The sequence below is a fragment of the Saccostrea echinata genome, unplaced genomic scaffold (genome assembly GCF_033153115.1).
Source record: "Saccostrea echinata isolate AGI-Se365-2 ecotype Australia unplaced genomic scaffold, CSIRO_AGI_Sech_v1 ptg000054l, whole genome shotgun sequence".
NCBI lineage: Eukaryota > Metazoa > Mollusca > Bivalvia > Ostreida > Ostreidae > Saccostrea > Saccostrea echinata.
The window spans coordinates 47,475,001-47,492,748 of NW_026889803.1; the positions used below are offsets into that span (position 1 = coordinate 47,475,001).

A 17,748-nucleotide genomic window follows, 5' to 3' on the forward strand; every position below is an offset into this window, starting at 1 on the left:
TTTTTTGACTGAATGATTTATTTTCTATCGGAAATTATCGACTATTTTTCTTTGATCTTAAAATTTGGAGTCTGACGGAATGCAATTCAGGGTTGAGAGGGAAATCAGTTGCAAGAACTGTATTTAGATAATTTTTAATTAATGTAATGAATAAAAATAAAATTGTAAACACAGTCTGCAATGTAAACCTGGGCCATGAGGAGGTAGTAAAACTCATAATTTATAAAAGTATAAGGTCCACACAAACGGAGCAAGCAACATGATCACCACGTATTGATTTTACAATATCAATCGGTAACAGCGTTGTTCTTTTTAATGCAATAATGGTAACTGTATGGTCATAGATAATGTAGCATTTGTCAGTAATATATATTATAGCAACTGAAAAGGATGTTATTTCAGAATATCTATATATCCTTAAATGCATAACAAGAATCCCGAGAAACTAAACATCTTAATAGATAACTTTTCTAATTGAAGGGCCGTCTTAATTATGTATGGTGGGTTAGCGTTTACGTCATAGGAGATATCCCTTGCCTAACAATCTTCTAACTTAATCGACAATTTTTATCTAAAACAAAGGAAATGTCACTGGAAAGAAGAAGTTTGAATAATGATGTTAAGAAGCAATTACAGTGGAACAAAGCAAGACACTTAGCATACTAATGGAAACTAAATCAGATACTGCTCTAGAAAACCATTATTTAATACCAATAACAATTGCTGAAAGTCGAGAAATGCCCATTTGATGTCTCGGACCTCTTCTTTTATTCTGTGAGAACTGTGCAGCAGTAAGCGATATTAATTCTGATGTAGACTTAAAGTCTTACAACAAAGAGCATCATTCGTGGAATTAGTATAAACGGATTTTCCTTGATCAAATTTTGCATATTCTCTCTAGTTTGGAGTGTAATTGACAATCGCAAAAAAACAATTTGAGCTGCGTGGTTTTCTTCGCATCTAAATTTGATATTGGCAGGTCTACATGTACGAGATATGGAGTTTACTGCGAGATTGATTAATAAGATAAGGTCCATGGCACTTATAATACGGAGATAAACTAAAGTACAAATGTTCATCTTCTACAGACAATCGACAAGAAGACTCATATTTGGCTTTCAGATCTTAACCAATCAGAGCCATCGATTGTCAGGCTCTAACATCAGTCCAAAATCGCTGTCCAATAATCACATTATTGAAATACCACAAGACTCAGGATTAGGCAGTGAGCTACAATGACCCCCGCCAGTTCCCTATCAATAACATCACACATTGCTATCCAGAACTCCCTTGGTTGTTTATTCATGGTATAAGGACTATTCTTCATTAGGTTTTTACAGATCAAGTCCAACCCAATCAATTAGAAAAACTGTGGACACCTCATTTTTCTGGTTGTATAGTCTAGAAAACAACATTGGCATTTCTTCTTTTTTTCAATAACACAGACGCCGTGATTTATTGAGGTTTCTCAGAATTAAATCAACTTTCAATGATCTTCCTCAAGCAGATCTAATTGTCTGGACCTATATTGAGAACAATAGCTTTTAAACGCAATCCTGCGGAATTAGGTTTTAAAAGTTAGTTATCTACTTTGTGTCAAGACGTATACAATTTGCGGTGTTTACGTGAGTACAATAATCAACTTTTGGTTTTAAGATACCAAATGTGCTTTATAAGTGTATATATAGCAACAGAAAGTATGAATGGGAGTATATTTCATAACCAACCTTTTGTATGCATTGTCTTCCAGAAGTGTTTCATTAAATTCAAAAACTAGTTATTGCTATTTTAAGATATAACACCAAATGTTATATTTTGATTAAAAAAGAAAAAAAAACGGGGACAGAGAGCATGATTAGGAAACCTTGACACCAAGCATTACGTAGGCCCTTCCCTTTTCCACAGTAGAGTGATGGACAAGTCTAGAAGTATTACAGACTTCGGTTTTGGGCAGTTTTAAAATACATTAAAACAGAGATTTTGCAAAGTTGCTTTAAACTTCAGATCCTGGCATTAATTTGCACAATTTAGAGGTTGGAATTCCGGTAAATTCAGGGGAATAGGTAGAACTTTAAATTTCTGAGACTTATACAAAGAATCCAAAATCATGTATCAATAAATGTTTACAATGGTCAGAATACGTCATACATGTCAGAATACGTCATACATGTACATGTATTATAAAATGACAAAGTATTTATGCCTTCATTGTCCGACAGAGGTTTAAATATAATTTGGAGAAAAAAATAAACACGTCTGATTTAGAGCACATAAAACATGATGTTTGTGAAAAACAAATCCAACCTGCACCCAATATTTCCAATAAAAGCAAAGGCTCTTCCTACAGCATTCAGGATTTCTTTAAAAACAGAATTAAGGTGAATGTATCTTAGAGAACGTCTTATTTTTGCCACTTCTGTTCTTATTGAGGTTTCTTCAATATTTTTTTTTAATTTACACCCACTCTCTCACGCTTTGAGTCTACTGAAAATATTAGGGCAAGACAATTTGTTAGAAACGACATAGCTTTGGCAAGGCGTATTTCTCACATCGTTCCTATGACTTTTAGGTTCCACAGTCTTGTTTCAACTAGCTGCAGAACAGTAGATCTCTACTTGAGGAAATTCGGACAGATAAACCCGGTTCATCTGTTCGAATTTTCACATGAATGTCAAAATGTGTACAACATTGTGTCAGGTAAATAGTCCCATCCAGTATTTGATACTTAATCACAATATTTACAGCTTTTATTTGCCAAGTCTTTGTTGCTAAAAATTGCAAATACAGTGCAATATGCAGCTTGTTGTTGCTTTTCTTATTTATTTTAAGGAGGAGCAGGACCTTGAGCTGAAAAAAAAATCTTGTCAATCATTTTTTTTTTTCATATTTTGTATAGTACTTAACTAAATTTAGATTGTCCTAGATATCTTAAATCAGTAGTTTGATCACAAAGGATTTGAATATAATAATGGCAAAACCTATGTGTAATAGGAAACCTTCGTTTCGAATATTTCATCCGATAGACATATGTATATATATATATATATATATATATATATATATATATATATATATATATATATATATATATATATATATATATATATATATATATATATATATATGTTTCATTGCTCTTTTGTGGGATTTTATTTGTTGTTGAAATGTAGTATCAATTAATGGTTGCGGTTTGAGCTTCAAGAATCATGAGAGTAATAAGACTTAACATGAAGACGACAGCTTTTGATTTATTTTCTGAATATTCAAGACCCCAACATGGTTTAGGAACATTGCAATATCGAGGGTTCAGGGTTTATTGAGAGGAATGCCAGTTTAACGAGCGATTTATTGTTTTCTGGAGAGCTTATCCGTCAGTTCTCAAGCAGACCCAAAACATAATAAGTTCTGACATTAAGAAAACTATCCTCCTGGAAATGGAATATTAGAATACATCAAGTATGGCCATAAATGACAAAAGCAATGAACCTTCCAGTATTTTATGGTGATTACAATGTTCATGTGTGCAGAATCGAATATACAGTATACTAACTGGAATTCCATAGAATCTCAGGAAAATGATTTTTTATACATGTATCGTAATCTGTCCCAGAAAAATAAACTAAGTATAGTTTGGGGACCAAGTCTTAACAGTTGAGGTCCCCAGCCCTTGTAAAATCCCCACAGACCCTCCGTCTGAAATATCTGAATAAAACAATTAGCTACTCCGGAATAAGTTAGACCTTTTCCTTTGGAACAGACACCTTGGTTGTACATTCTGGTGGCCACGACATCAAATGGAGTCATGCACAAGGTATTCATCACGGCACTGGCCAAGGTAGCTATCAGTGCATTGCGCCCATCATCGGGATCGTAGTACTGCAAATTGCAAATGGGCAATTAAAGCCAATGTATCGTTAAAATAAATTGATATTTTAAAAAGAATAAATGGGTCTTATTTCATTGAACACGATTATATAACAGGATTTAATCTCGAATGATCACTGCCATGTGATAATCATTACCTGTTGTACTCACTTTCAGACCAATGATATACTGCCTGACAAAAGAAAATGTCGTCAGCTGAACTGAAGAACCGACCATAACTTTTATAACAGATGCATATGCCCCTCGCCACATTCCGAATAGACCGGAACTGCGGTAGATACTGAGCAATCCATGAGTCATGCTCTCATGAGAGTGCTGGTATCCAACGGCGATGTCCTGTACAGCTTTTGATTGAAGATGAGTTTTTACCTTCAGACACAAAAGATTTAAAAGAGAAATGTTTTGTTTTTGTGTGTTGTTAAGAAAGCTTTCTGTCGGTTTGTTCATATCCAATATGTCTTATTTAGAGCATGTTTCTATGAAGATTGAAATATAAGCTAGACTAAGAAATATAAGCTAGACTAAGAAAGATTGTTTTTTAAAATAACATGTCATTCGAAGAGGTGAATAAAAATTACACATGAAACCATATACACGAAACAGCAATTTGATGTAAATAAAATAATCAAATCTAGCTACAAAAATATCATAGTTTTGGTGAATTGACAGAAGATTTGAAAAAAAATGATACAGTTTAATTTTTTTTTATAAATGAGGGCTTATTGAAGGTAGAACAACAAGACACTGACAATGTGTTACTGTTTCTGAAGCGACGAAACATTTAACAGTTACGGAAGAAAAACAGGTTTTTTTTTTCAGATGAACATTTAAATACAACTGGATGTCCTCTTCCTTTCCCAGTGTAAAACCTTGACCTCAAAAACAGCTATGTTTAATGCATTTTATTCTTAGTTATAAGTATATGACTGTTCTCTTTGTCGTTGAATTCAACAAGAAACTATAAATTTGTCGTTATTGTTAAATGATAAAGTCGCTTTGGGTCCTGAATATGACACATGTCAGGATCAACAACATGCAAATAACTGTATAATCACCCTCAGCGGGAAGGAGGGGCATGATTATAATTGCATGGAGGAAACCTGGCCATTGTTTCAACTCCTCATTCCAATGTACCATATCCATGGTAGGATTATGTCAAACTATATTCATGTATAACTAGGATAAACCTTTCAGTATACATGTAGGTCAAGACTTAAATTTTTGGGTGGAATTATTTAAACTAATGTAATCCATGTTATTGAAAATAACCTTGAGAATATTGAAACTAAAACATAAAATGGACGAAACTCCTATGGGCAAGCGACATTTGGTTGATTTAGAAGTAAGAACATAATGTCCCGGATACAAACTACTTATGAATTGTTTCATCTCTATTTACCTTTAGACGTGAAAGTTAAAAATTTAAAAATTAAAAAAAAAAAAATAGCAATGGTAATTGCAGATTTGAGAGCAGTGGTACATGAATCTTAAGGATGGCAAAGTTTCATTTTATTAGCGGTAAATAGAATTATGGTATCTTGCTTAAGTCCATGAGAATTTTTAAAAAATGTTTAAATGTTAGGAAATATTTTTATTCCCTACATTGAAATTTTGAATATATCCAGCATAACTTTGAAAGAATGTCTCCAACCACCCTAAATAACAAAATAATAAAATATTTTTAATTCATCTGCACATGTGTGATTTTTGGTCATTTTACCTGGAAGAGTCCAAAAATAACTCAATAGGAAATCAAGAATCAATAGTTATCTATTAAGTTAACAAAAGAAAAGAGGAAGGATTTTTCTTTAGACACTAAAAACTATATTTCATTTCATTCATTTAATGACAGCCTTCATCTTAGCAGAGTATGAACAATGGTCAGGGAGGAAGGAATCTCCTTTGACTAGAAACATGTTTAAATAAAGTGAGTCTGAAATTGATACAGACACTATTGGTTGATACCATTACAATGGAAAGTGAAAATTGGATTTTATTTAAAATTGAATGGCATCATTTTATTTTGGAATTTGAAAGTCCAGCCAATGAGAAAAACCTAGTTTTATGAAGAATCGCACACAATTTTTATCAGAAATGGATATTCTCACCATTGTTATATTAACAGTGCTGTGTTGAAAACACTTAATATCGAAAAAAGATTAAAATGTTAACGCAGTAATGTTTCCTTTTAATATAAAAAAAATAAATTGCATGTAAGGCTTGGAGAAAATGAAATATAAAAATTTGATGTTCATAGGAAAAAAAACTTTGATTTACTATATAATTTTTTAAATTTTCTATAGTAAAAACTTTGATACTATTGTAAACTAAAGTTTACTATAGTATTTTTTTTTAGGATGGACTGCAACAGGTTAACTTTTGGACTTTAAGAACAATTTCATGACGTCATAGCAACGTTTTAATAATGATTATTATTCAGCCTGGGTCATAACTGACGAACAAGGACCATGCTTAAAAATAATTACATTAATATTTACAATATACATCAAAGGGATCCATTTAGGGTTAACTTAAATTAAAATATAATGATGAATCCTCAAATATTTTAAAGAAAACGCACCAAATAAAACGGGCTCCCGACCCACGTTGCTATACCCCCAGCCACGGCACCAGCTACAATGTTCCTTGGGAAGGAATATTCTCCTGACGGTGAGTTTGTGAACCCAGCGTTGGTCAAGATTTGGAATGTCCCCAGTCTAAGGCCATTCATCGTCATCTGGTACCACAACCCAGGTACAAGTCCCTTCTGAATACCTGTGATTCCCTCGTTTTTGGCAATCGTATAGAGGCCATGCAAAGCATTTCTATCAACAGTATGCTTTCAACTTCATTATTATAATTCATGAAAAGTTTACGTTATGTACATATACAGAAATATAAGCTATAGAAAGCATTTGTATACATTTGTACAAATTCATATTTCTTTTTTATTGAGTATTAAAAGTCTTGAATTTCTTATTATCTATTATCAGATATACAATCAAAAATTAGGTTTTCTTATTTTAGAGCGACTTGACAGCATTTTATTACCGATCGTTGTGAATTCGAAATATAATCAGTGAAGATTTATTTATACCAGTCACCTAGTCCATGCTGAGACTATATCCCTGCGTCTTCAAGTTACTGTCGCTTTTCGTCCTTTTCTTTCCCTGATAATATTTCGATAGGAGTACAGGTGTGTAGATAAGATTAACCTTACCTATACACAATAGTAGTCTGTCCCCTCGCCTTAAGTTCCCCCTGTAACTGCATGCGGATTTTCACCACCTCCAGGGGGTTGGTGAATAGACACGCCCCACATCCTGCTATTCCAGCGAGCAAAAACTCCACATAATGGTTTCTATTCATCTCTTCATTTCAGTATTAAAAATTCCATAATGTATTAAAATATATTCATCAACCGGCCTAGAATATGACCCCTGAATTGGTCATATGATTAAAATTCATTTCAGCAGGGTAGGTTGGCTTAAAAGCATGTTTGACACACAGAGCGCATAGGTCACTTAGATAAACCTTCTGGATAAACGTTACATAAACTCCGAAGAAATGTTGATGTTCAAACTGTCACCGGTTAAAAAAAAACTGTGATTTTTTTTTTTTTTTTTTTTTTTTTTTTTTTTTTTTTTTTTTTGTGTGTGTGTGTGTTAACCTTTTGTTGCCTCTTAACTGCTATTAACTGCAGAGGATTTGAAAATGGGATTTGAAACTGCATAATTCAATAAAATTTTGGGATATTGAAGAACTCGGCCATCTCAGTACTACTTCGCATACGTGAAAAATTTTCATAAATTATTATTGAATAATTATTGTCCTTCATTTCCTTAGATGTCTGTCATAAAGGGTCCATCACCTGCATTGTTCTTGATTCCCCTTTTATCTAGTTTTATCGTTGAAAGATAAACTGATACTAGTAGAATGCGCAAGTGTCAGTACATCTGTCCCAGTGATCCTCGTTTCGCTATTATACCGGTAGTACATGTACCCACCTAGTACATGCTTGTAGCTTAACCCGAAAGGACACACGATGTGATACTATGTACTACAGGACGAGGAAAGTTCGTAAATCTAAAAAAGATCTCAAAAGTTTTCTCTCTATTGAAATAAATGTTCATCTTTTTTTAAATATACTGCATCTTGCTGCAGCTGATAAAAAACACAGCATGAGCACAATATGCCAATTCGGATTGTTAGTGCATAATGTACGTTAATGCTGTTGATGGGCAAGCTTGCGAAATTTATTTTAAAAGGTATATTATCAAGTTTCTCTAAAAAATGAAATCCATCAGTTTCGTAAATCTTTCAAGACTATTATCACTTTAAAATGGGTCCAAATACCGGCGTTTGATCATGAACTATAATTATTTAAGTATTATCGATAGTCACTCCAATGAGGTTCTAAAAGGACTTTTAATCTATACTATACGTTGATGTTTCAACAAAAGACTGAGATGGTGAGGGTTGCACGAACACTACCTCCTCCAGCATAACAAGCATCAATGCTACTTTCAACTACATCTACCTCAAAAAGTCATCACAGGAAAGCATATAAAGCTTTCATCCAACAAGACCATGATAGGATGATTACTATATATATATAAACAAGAAAGGTCCCTGTACTTTATCCTCCTGGATTTATCTATGCCCAGTACATCTAAGAGTATTCTGAAGAAAATCCAATAAATTTTAGTGATGTCTTCATCACTGCAGAAAAAGACAGAAAATAAAGCTATAATTTCTTAAAATTTATTTTATTGAAAATTAAAATTCATGGAAGGTAACTTGTTCGAAATCTGTATGTCCATCCCAGCACTTTCCATTTTGATCATCACACTTTTGTATAATCGGTTTGTGCGTGTGTTTGTCCAATCTAATCTGTAGAGAATGACTATGGCTTTCTTGATTTTCACCCTCAGTTGGTGCCGTTAAAACATGAACCCAAACATCGTTCTTCAGAAGTTGCTCCCAATCGGTCGCCGGAACGAAAAACTCATGATCATGCCGGTCTAGTGGATTCATGTGAGAGGAGGTTAATCTGAAATGTAGATCTGGTTGGACAGTCTCATGCTTGCCTTGAGTAGCTGGTTCTTGGAATATTGGAGACATTGAAGACATGTGGTTCAACATTTCGAGTAAAGCGTCAGCTTCTTTTCCAACGCTGTCACCTTCCCTATGGAGCGGATAGATCGGCCATCTTTGCCTCACTTCACCTACACCGGGGATTTTAGGTAAAATTGTTTGTATTCCGGACGCCATAACTCGGTGAATGGCTCCTTTGGGATCAAGGACACCAACATCCTGTCCAGGGACATTTCCAAAAAATTCAACCGGAGTTTGATAGAAGTGAAGAGTAGATATGCCTTTGTATGCCAGATTAGCGTTATGTGAATCTCCTTTACGGCCATTTTCAGTCACCTCGCTTTCATTTTTCATGTCAAGGTTATATGGGTTCCAGGAATGAAGAGGGTTTAGATATATAATTTCCAATGGAATGGCATATGAGAATTTTTCTGTCGTGGATGTACAATTGGTCTTCAGAGTTCCGACCGTCTTACATGACCTTAAAATTACCGATGCTACTTTGTTTTGATGGTTTTGGGCCATCCACAGGTTGCTATCGGAGAACCCCCTCTGGTTAATTTGCATCCCATGATGTAACTTGTACTCACGGTGATAGCGAGCGGTGTTTTCTGGCCTGTCTCGTCCCTCGCCCGCTACCAAAGCAGTGTGATTGAATTCAGTGTCGTGTTGACCTCCACGATAATTATTTGCCCCTGGAACCCCATGCATCAAACTGTCCAACAGTCCTTTAGCATATGCTCTGTCTTCAAATTTCCCGTATCCCTCATGTTCATCAAACTCGGCTTGATTAGCAGATGCAGCGACTGTAAACCTGGCTTCCTCGGTACGGCTGTAAGTTGACATATTGTATTTCCTTGTCACTCGGAAAGCAACGTCGTCGATTGGCTTGAATACTTTCAGTGGAACATCTGAATGTATTGGGTTACAAAGTATTCTGTAGATCCACTGGGCATATCTTGGTTTGCCATTGCTGTCTATGTCCATTATTTTTTTAGGCAGAAATGCTAAATCTTCATGGAGATCATTCATACCGGTGTATGACATCAGTCTGACCTTGTCAGCTAGGTTGTCGTAGTCCATGGCGTCTAAGTGGTGAGTCTCGCTATGAAAAGGTTCGTGAAGGTGTTTTGTGTCCCACTCCCAGTTTCCCTCCATGTAACATAAGACTGGTTTAAAGTAAGGTTTGTAGTTTCTGATTGTAGAGTTTTGAAGTCTGAAGGCCCTGAAGTACTCTTTCATTTCCGCTATCTGCTCGGGAACTGTATGTTTTGCTGTGACTGAAGGCGGGACTTGTGGGTATGGAATTTTTTCTGTTAAATGATAGTTCGCTTTATGCAGACTGGGCATTTCTAAGGAATAATCATTATGCCGGGTTCGGAATTCAACACCATTCAATACAGCGTTGACTTCTCCGAAGCCAATGACATCTTTGTAGTTTGGATGTGAATGAATGGCACTGGTGGTTTCCGAGTTAAAGGAATCAGTCCCAGCAGACAACCGCCTTACTTGCTTGATACCTTTATAAAATGAATTCATCTTGTCAAGTGATGTCAGAGGGGCACCGTCAGAGGTGATTGTTGAAAATATCTTACTAGATCAAATATTTAACCAAAAAAAAGTTGAGGGGAAAAGTTCAATAATTCAAAAATGTGTGTAGCTACATTACCAGAGTCTCCATCAGAGCGAATCCTCTCTTCGACATAAAACTGCTGGCTAACCAGTTGTCTGGTCAGATCATTCAGCATTTCCTCCATTTTCTGAAGCCTGGGATTGGCGGCCAAGCTCAGTCCCAACACACATACAAGAATGAAGAGCTTCATGATAGACTAAGTCAAAAAGAAGGATATGCAATTTGTTATATCAAATTAAAATAAAGCTTATCAGTAAATATCATAATCACAGAAAATACTATTTTTAAAGAAGAAAAGAATACTTTATGTGGGCAAGAAATATAATACACATGAACTGTTGACGTCATAATTATATAATAGAAAGAAATTGATCACATAAACAGTGAAAATAATTTTAAATTACCAAAATAAACATACAAATTTGAATCAAATGATATCGATTCGGTAATAAAATGTTTAAGATAATAAACAAATATGTCACATCAGAAAACTTTACATACTTCAAATATTTATTTTTTTTTATTACATGTATTTCAAGTAACAATGATTTCATTAATTATACCGGATTCGGATATTGTCTAAGAGAATAATCCTTGGTGCTAAATGTTTTAGATTTGAATTAAGCAAGATAACATGGTTAGGTCTTCAATCACAAAGTACATTTTATGATTTCTTGAAAAGAAGGAGAATATCTCTTTAAGTAACTGATTCAAATAAAAAAGGAAACATTCGCGCAAATACTAGTATGGTTGAAAATGAGTTCCCTTGATTATATAGGGAAAGCAAACCGAAAGGTGCTTTATTATGAAAAGGAAAATTATGGTTTTAAAAATTTCTTTAAGAAGCACTTTTTATTAAAAAAAAATTCAAAACAACAGTTTATACATATAACCTGATCAAACAGAACAACCGGTCTTTTTTTTTCTTTCTTTTTTTTTTTTTTTTTTTTATAATAAAGGATAATGTTCAGCAAAATTAAATCATTTAAAAGAATTTCCCAAAGAAATGAATAATTAAAAGAATAAACAATACCTATTTATGTCAGCCTTCGATCGCCAAATAGTCGAATCGAACTGCTGAATATACCATTTTGTGTATCGTTTTTATAGGCAGGTGAATTTGACAATCATTATGATAACATCCATTCTCTGAATCGAGATAATATAGAAAACAGTGTGTTAAAGGGAGATAACTGGTTCCATCTGTCTGTCAGTCGGTTCATAAGGGAGATAATACATCATTTGATAGTGATTACTGGAGTAGAAGTACTTTTGTGTTGATTAATCATCAAAAACGCGGCATATGTTCAGAAAGAACTTATGAATTAACAACTTTTTATGCTTTAAATTTACAAAATATTTTAAATCATGAGTAAATCAAGCTACTTTAAATCACATATGCTGAAATTGTAACCCGATCTTCTTACCGCCTGGTTAATGATTTTTGGTTGGATTACGAAACCTGATCGGTCTATGGATTTGTGATGTCTAGCTGGATGTCTGTCCATCCATGCCAACAATTGTTGTAGTTAAGTACATGTATAGTTGTTCACTGTTGTATGATGACCTACATGTATTCTGATTAGCATGCATCTTTCAACCCCCAGCGCAAGTAATTCAGGATGACGATTTTTATTGCTGCCTTTGACCTTTGTCCAGACGCGCTAAGCCTTGACCTTTGACATGAATTTCGGCTAATGATAGGATTAACCACTATGTGTTATATGATTATGTATTATAGGATTAACCACTCATCTATAGATAAATCTTGATGCAAGTTTGTTGACTTTGATAGCTTTGAACATGGAAATGATTTGCCGATGTTACATACACTATCCCATTGCGAGGCTCTCTCTCAGAGGAATGACTTCCGGTATATATTGAATCTTCTTCCTTTTGGGAAGAGCAGCTAAATAGCTAAACAAAAGTGGGGTTTCCACTACATATTGGTTTAAATTTATTCATATCAACGATATCATGGCCGTAGGAACCGGGGGGGGGGGGCACGGGGGGCGTGCCCCCAATAATTTTGCCGATAAATAGATTACTATACTTAACGTAGATAGTATATGCTTGTTCCCCCTCAATGAAAACGTCTGATGACCTTTTATTTTGCTTATCAGGAAATTTTTGGTAGTGCCCCCTCAACTGTCAATTGAAAATGCATGGCTGTGCCCCCCCCCCCCCAAAAAAAATGAATTTGCTTCCTACGGGCCTACATGTAGATATACTATTTGAATTAGAAACCATTCAATAAATACAAATTTTTCAGGACTTCTCCGTATACTAAAGTGGAGGGAAAGCCTCGTTATAAAGGAGGGAAGAATTGCCTATACATGTACCGGTATATACATAGTGAGTTTGGAGAGCCCCTCCCCCTTTTTTTTAGCTCACCTGAGCCAAAGGTTCCGTCATCTTTCGCGTCGTTTAAAAATTTGTCGTCGGCGTAAACTTTTTGCAATTTCATCTTCTTCTCCAGATCCACTGGGCCAATTTCAACCAAACTCGCCAAAAGACATCCTTGTGTAAAAGGGATTCAAGTTTGTTTATATGAAGGGCCACACTCTCTTTCAAGGGAAGATAATTAAGAATTAGTGTGAATCTAATGGAATCTTTAAAAAAAACTTCTGAAGAAGCACTGGGCCAGAATAAATGAAAACTATATGAAAGCTTCATTACACAGTGTAGATTCAAGTTTGTCCAGATCATGACACCGGGCATAGGGCAGGGCCACAACATGGGATCAAAGTTATACACAGGATAAAACATATTTATAGATTGGAAACATTCTCCTGTAATGTACAAATAATGGGGGGGGGGGGGTTAGGGTGGGGACACAATAGGTAATCAAAGTTGTACATAGGAATATATAGGAAAAATCTTCTTCTTTTTTTTTTAAATCTCCTCAAGAGCAGCAAAGTCATGATTAGTCATATTGATATGGAAACATCCTCAGTAATTATAAGTTTAGATTCAAGCTTGTTAATATTATGACCCCGGGGGTAGGATGGGGCCACAACAGATCAAACTTTTACACAGAAATACATATAGGGAAAAAAAATCTTTAAAAGCCATGATTAGTCATATATATATGTAAACATTTGGAAGAATCAGATTCAAGTTTTTTTTTCGTTCAAATCATGCACCCTCCCCTGCCCCTGTCGGGGAGGGGGGTTCTAGGGGGACCATTTATCAATACTGAACTGGTTTCTGCTTTTTTCTAGCCAGAGTCCTCAGGTGAGCGATGTGTCCCATGGGCTTCTTTATGCTTGTCAAGGATTTTTTTTCAGGTTAAGTTTTCAAATACTACGGCGGAACATTTACTGGCAAAATAAAACATTTCCATCTGTTACAGTCAAAGCAATGAAATGGGCGGGTACAATTCGGCGCGGACAATTGAGAAAACATTGGGCTGAAATTCTAGATTGGAATTCATTTCCAATCTACCTCAGCTACGCTCGTAAGCACAGTATTACCGACTGATCCAGAAGACAAGTACTAAAAAGAAAAATAAATGCAAGGTAAACTTTCGACGTGAAATAATTTTATTTTTATATATGTATTGTCCAGTATTCCTACCTAACATTTAAAATCATCTTTCGTGAAAATGTAACAAAAATCTTATTTAATTTTGTCTTATAATTCATGAGTTATTGAAACTCATATGACGATACCCCTCTGAAGTAAACATCGAAAATTCTCATTATCTTCAATGTCTGACTTGTGTGCATCTGTCAGAACCTTGATTCGCCTTTGCATGGAGTTCATCAGTGTGTTTTTACTCTTCAAACAGGGATATTTTTCAACCCTTTCCACAAGACAGCCCTTAGTTGAAAGAGACCTGCTTGGGCATTTCGAACCCTATCATCCACTTAGTCCCAAAGGTGTTCAATGAGAAAAAATTGGACTTTACGGAGGCCTGGAGTCGAGTAGGTAAATGTGATTTTTTGCGAGAAAGTCTTGACAAACCCTGGATACATAAGGTCCGGGGTAAACACGCCGAAAAAATAAGGCAAACGACGCGCGCATGCGCCAGTGAGAGGAACACCAAAACGAGCTCAAAAAACACAAAATCACGCAATCGGATTATTTCAGTTTTAGGATGAATGTAATGATTACGATATCCTACTGTATTTAAAGCAGTTTTAGGGGTAGTAGGGTTGCGATTACACGGGTATGTGGCAAGACAAATAACCCGATCTTGACGTGGCTCTGTTACGCGTCAACGTCATTGTCACGGTTGATTGGAAACCATTTCAGGACCTCTCTGAAGACGGGTAAGACTATCTATTGGGGGAAATTTACAAGAAACTGCACAGCAACCAGTTGTTGCCCTTTTCCTTACTTAGGCAATGTAAAAGCCAGACCCCATGGAACTTTTAAACTGTACCATGATTGCAAGAAATTCATATCGTCTGTAAATATCGAAAAACAATGTGTATACCTCAAGTGCATCAAATGGTACAACAAAATGTGTTGACAAATTTGTCGTCATCAATTTGCATATGTTTTTTACCACTTTCCCTACGCGACGTCATACATTACGGTTAAGTAATTCTGAACACTGATTTTATTGCATAGTAAAAAAGATTCTCATCTGGCAAGTTTTCATAATTTTCGGTTATGCGGTCAAAAAAAATTCGCATATTATGTTACCATTATGTTACCCTGCGTTTCTTTTTCCTTTCAGTATAATTTCAGTTTTGGAATATATAGTTCGACATTTGTATAAATCAGAATTTTCTGTCCATTTTTTTAAAATTTAATAGTTTTTAAATTTAAAAAAAAATGGGACAAACATATGATTCCTGTTTGGTGTGTGTATAGGGGGGGGGGGGAGGGGAGGGGCTAAACGATCTTCAAAATGAGAAAGTTTTTTTTTTTCAGTTTGGACACCCCCTCCCCGTTTTTACTTGTCAAACATGTCAAAAATTTTTCAGTAAAAAAAAACTCTCTTTTTATCCTAGAAATAAATATATTCTGTCATGTGAAGGCATGAACATGCAGCCCCCCCCCCCCCCCCCTTGGAATCAGATGGCCCATGAAAAAATATCTTTACTCTCTATAACTTTTACGTGTCCTTAAAAAAATTCGGCAAAAAAATCTTTGAAATACACTAATTTCAAATTACAGTATTTGGGAATTGAAATCATTTGTCTTTTGCAAGCACGGGGGGGGGGGGGGGGGCTGCCCCTTCTTTCTAAACGTAACTTTTTACTATTAAAAATGTTCATTGAAAGGCTGATTGACCCCCCCCCCCCCCCACTTTTTGATGTATATTGTTAAATCATGGTAATTTTTAAATGTACATATACTGAAAAATTTGGTTGTGAAAGAAAGTTGTAATACCCTCCTTCCCAACCCACCAACCTTTTTCCTTTTCCTTTTTTTTCAAAGATTTTTCAGGTACATGTTAGTTGTCAATTTTTTTTCCTGGCTGGTCCTCCACTTTCAAAAACGATACTATGTGCCTGTTTTGGATCATATTTTGCGCGTGAAAATAACTCAGGTGGATTGAAGAATTCCGAACTAGAATTTCAATCCGATGTTTTCTCAGACGTCCGTGTCGAATTTTCACCTGTCCATTTCAAAATGTTTTGATTGTAACAGGTAGAAATGAGATGCATATTTCCAATCTTGCCATTTAACGTTCCGTTTTAATATTTTTTTTTCTGGTCGCTCCATTTCAAAAACTATAGCAATGCCTGCAGTCTTCCGGGAAAAATCTCATTATATAGCAAGTCTTTCGGAGGAAGTCTCGCTATATAACACCGGGGTACGCTACAGTCCTCTTTGTTTTGTGAGTAACTGCAGACTCATCATAACGATCAGGATTCCGTTTTATCGAACTCTTGATACAAAATATTGGGAGTTTGGATGGAAAGATGGAGGGTGTGGGGATCTTCAAGCATCTTTGGTTCGACAAATCAAACTGATGACTAATGATAGGGAATTTCTATGGTTTGTATTAGTTGCACTTTTTTATATATTAAATCTTGCCGTGGGGCATATACATGCAGCTTAACTTGATCTTTTCATTTTTTTTATTCCCATCTTCTTGACTCTAGCTAAGTGAAGTTCTTATTTCATTTTTACAAGCCTTCGATGCATAAATCATCATGCAAAAGAATGATTGTAGGTAAGATAACAATTACGAGGGGTGATCAAAAAGTTCGCGAACAAATTGAATTACTTCCTTAAAAGAAATAAAATGAGGATTTAGTGCTCATTATTTTTTGAAGTAGTCCTCTCCGATTATAATGCACATCTGTCATTGGTCTGCCCATGCGCGAATCACTTGATCCAGACGGTCACGTGACATGCTCCGTGGCGTTCTGTTCACAGAAGCTAAAAAATTTTCCGAATCTTATATTTCTTACCATGCAAGTTATTTTTTTATAACAAGAACAGTCCATCTGTCAGAAATGGCCAAATCTCGGCAAAAGGATGGGTGGATAAGGACATCTCCTCCCAAAATTAGCATGGTGATCATCAAAACCCGAGTCCTCTGTCTCGGGAGCGTCTTTTATCCAATGTGGATAAGGTATGGACGACCTCTTTTTATCATATCTCATATGTTTAAAGTCTAAAGTAAACGAAATTTTAGGGATTTATTAATCATATTATTGTTAAGATATTCAGCTATTTTTCGAATTGTAACTTGGCGATCTTTCAAAAGAAATTGCTCAACTAATGACACATCTTTTCCCCGGCTTGCTTTCGCTGGGCAACAGAACAAACATCATTTTTAACCATCTCCCTGCCTTTACTAAAACAATCAATCCAATTAATAATAAAACTTCTGGTAAGTCTTTTGTTATCATAAACCTTGTACAAATTATCATATTCCACTGCAAAGGAATTTCCAAGATATACGTTAAACTTTACATCCGTTCGTTGCTCGAGTACGACTGAGTCAACCATTTTTTGTCGCGTCACCTTTATATTGACGTCATTTTCAAATTGTGACGTCACAAACAAGGAGCAAAACATTATAAAACACCTGCTTTTTATAGAATATTTGTATGACTAAATGTGTGCCAAATTTAATTCTGATCTGAATTGTGGTTTTGCAAATATAGAGATAGTTCGCGAACTTTTTGATCACCCCTCGTACTTTGTCACAATAAGAA

The 17,748-nt window shown here is 35.3% G+C and overlaps 2 protein-coding genes across 2 annotated transcripts; both read right to left on the bottom strand.

The window, feature by feature from the left end:
- Window positions 1-3,353: 3,353 nt before the first annotated feature.
- On the bottom strand, window positions 3,354-7,289 carry LOC133206320 (solute carrier family 25 member 35-like). The gene is made up of 4 exons (XM_061342273.1): window positions 7,106-7,289; window positions 6,467-6,710; window positions 4,036-4,254; window positions 3,354-3,876 (listed from the first exon to the last, which is right to left on the bottom strand). The coding sequence occupies exons 1-4, from the start codon at window positions 7,252-7,254 to the stop codon at window positions 3,568-3,570; spliced, it is 921 nt and encodes a 306-aa protein (XP_061198257.1). The 5' UTR covers window positions 7,255-7,289; the 3' UTR covers window positions 3,354-3,567.
- Window positions 7,290-8,642: 1,353 nt separating this feature from the next.
- Window positions 8,643-11,706, bottom strand: LOC133205898 (uncharacterized). The gene is made up of 3 exons (XM_061341791.1): window positions 11,649-11,706; window positions 10,652-10,811; window positions 8,643-10,502 (listed from the first exon to the last, which is right to left on the bottom strand). Exons 2-3 carry the CDS (start codon window positions 10,803-10,805, stop codon window positions 8,665-8,667), a joined length of 1,992 nt encoding a protein of 663 aa, XP_061197775.1. The 5' UTR covers window positions 10,806-10,811; window positions 11,649-11,706; the 3' UTR covers window positions 8,643-8,664.
- Between the last annotated feature and the right edge of the window lie 6,042 nt (window positions 11,707-17,748).

Coding starts and splice junctions, on each gene's coding strand:
- LOC133206320 (XM_061342273.1), bottom strand. CDS start 7,254: ATGAATAGAAACCATTATGTGGAGTTTTTGCTCGCTGGAATAGCAGGA. Junction 6,711..7,105: donor CAGACTACTATTGTGTATAG/GTAAGGTTAATC, acceptor TACTGTTGATAG/AAATGCTTTGCATGGCCTCT. Junction 4,255..6,466: donor TCGGGAGCCCGTTTTATTTG/GTGCGTTTTCTT, acceptor TTGTGTCTGAAG/GTAAAAACTCATCTTCAATC.
- LOC133205898 (XM_061341791.1), bottom strand. CDS start 10,805: ATGAAGCTCTTCATTCTTGTATGTGTGTTGGGACTGAGCTTGGCCGCC. Junction 10,503..10,651: donor TCGCTCTGATGGAGACTCTG/GTAATGTAGCTA, acceptor CATTTTATAAAG/GTATCAAGCAAGTAAGGCGG.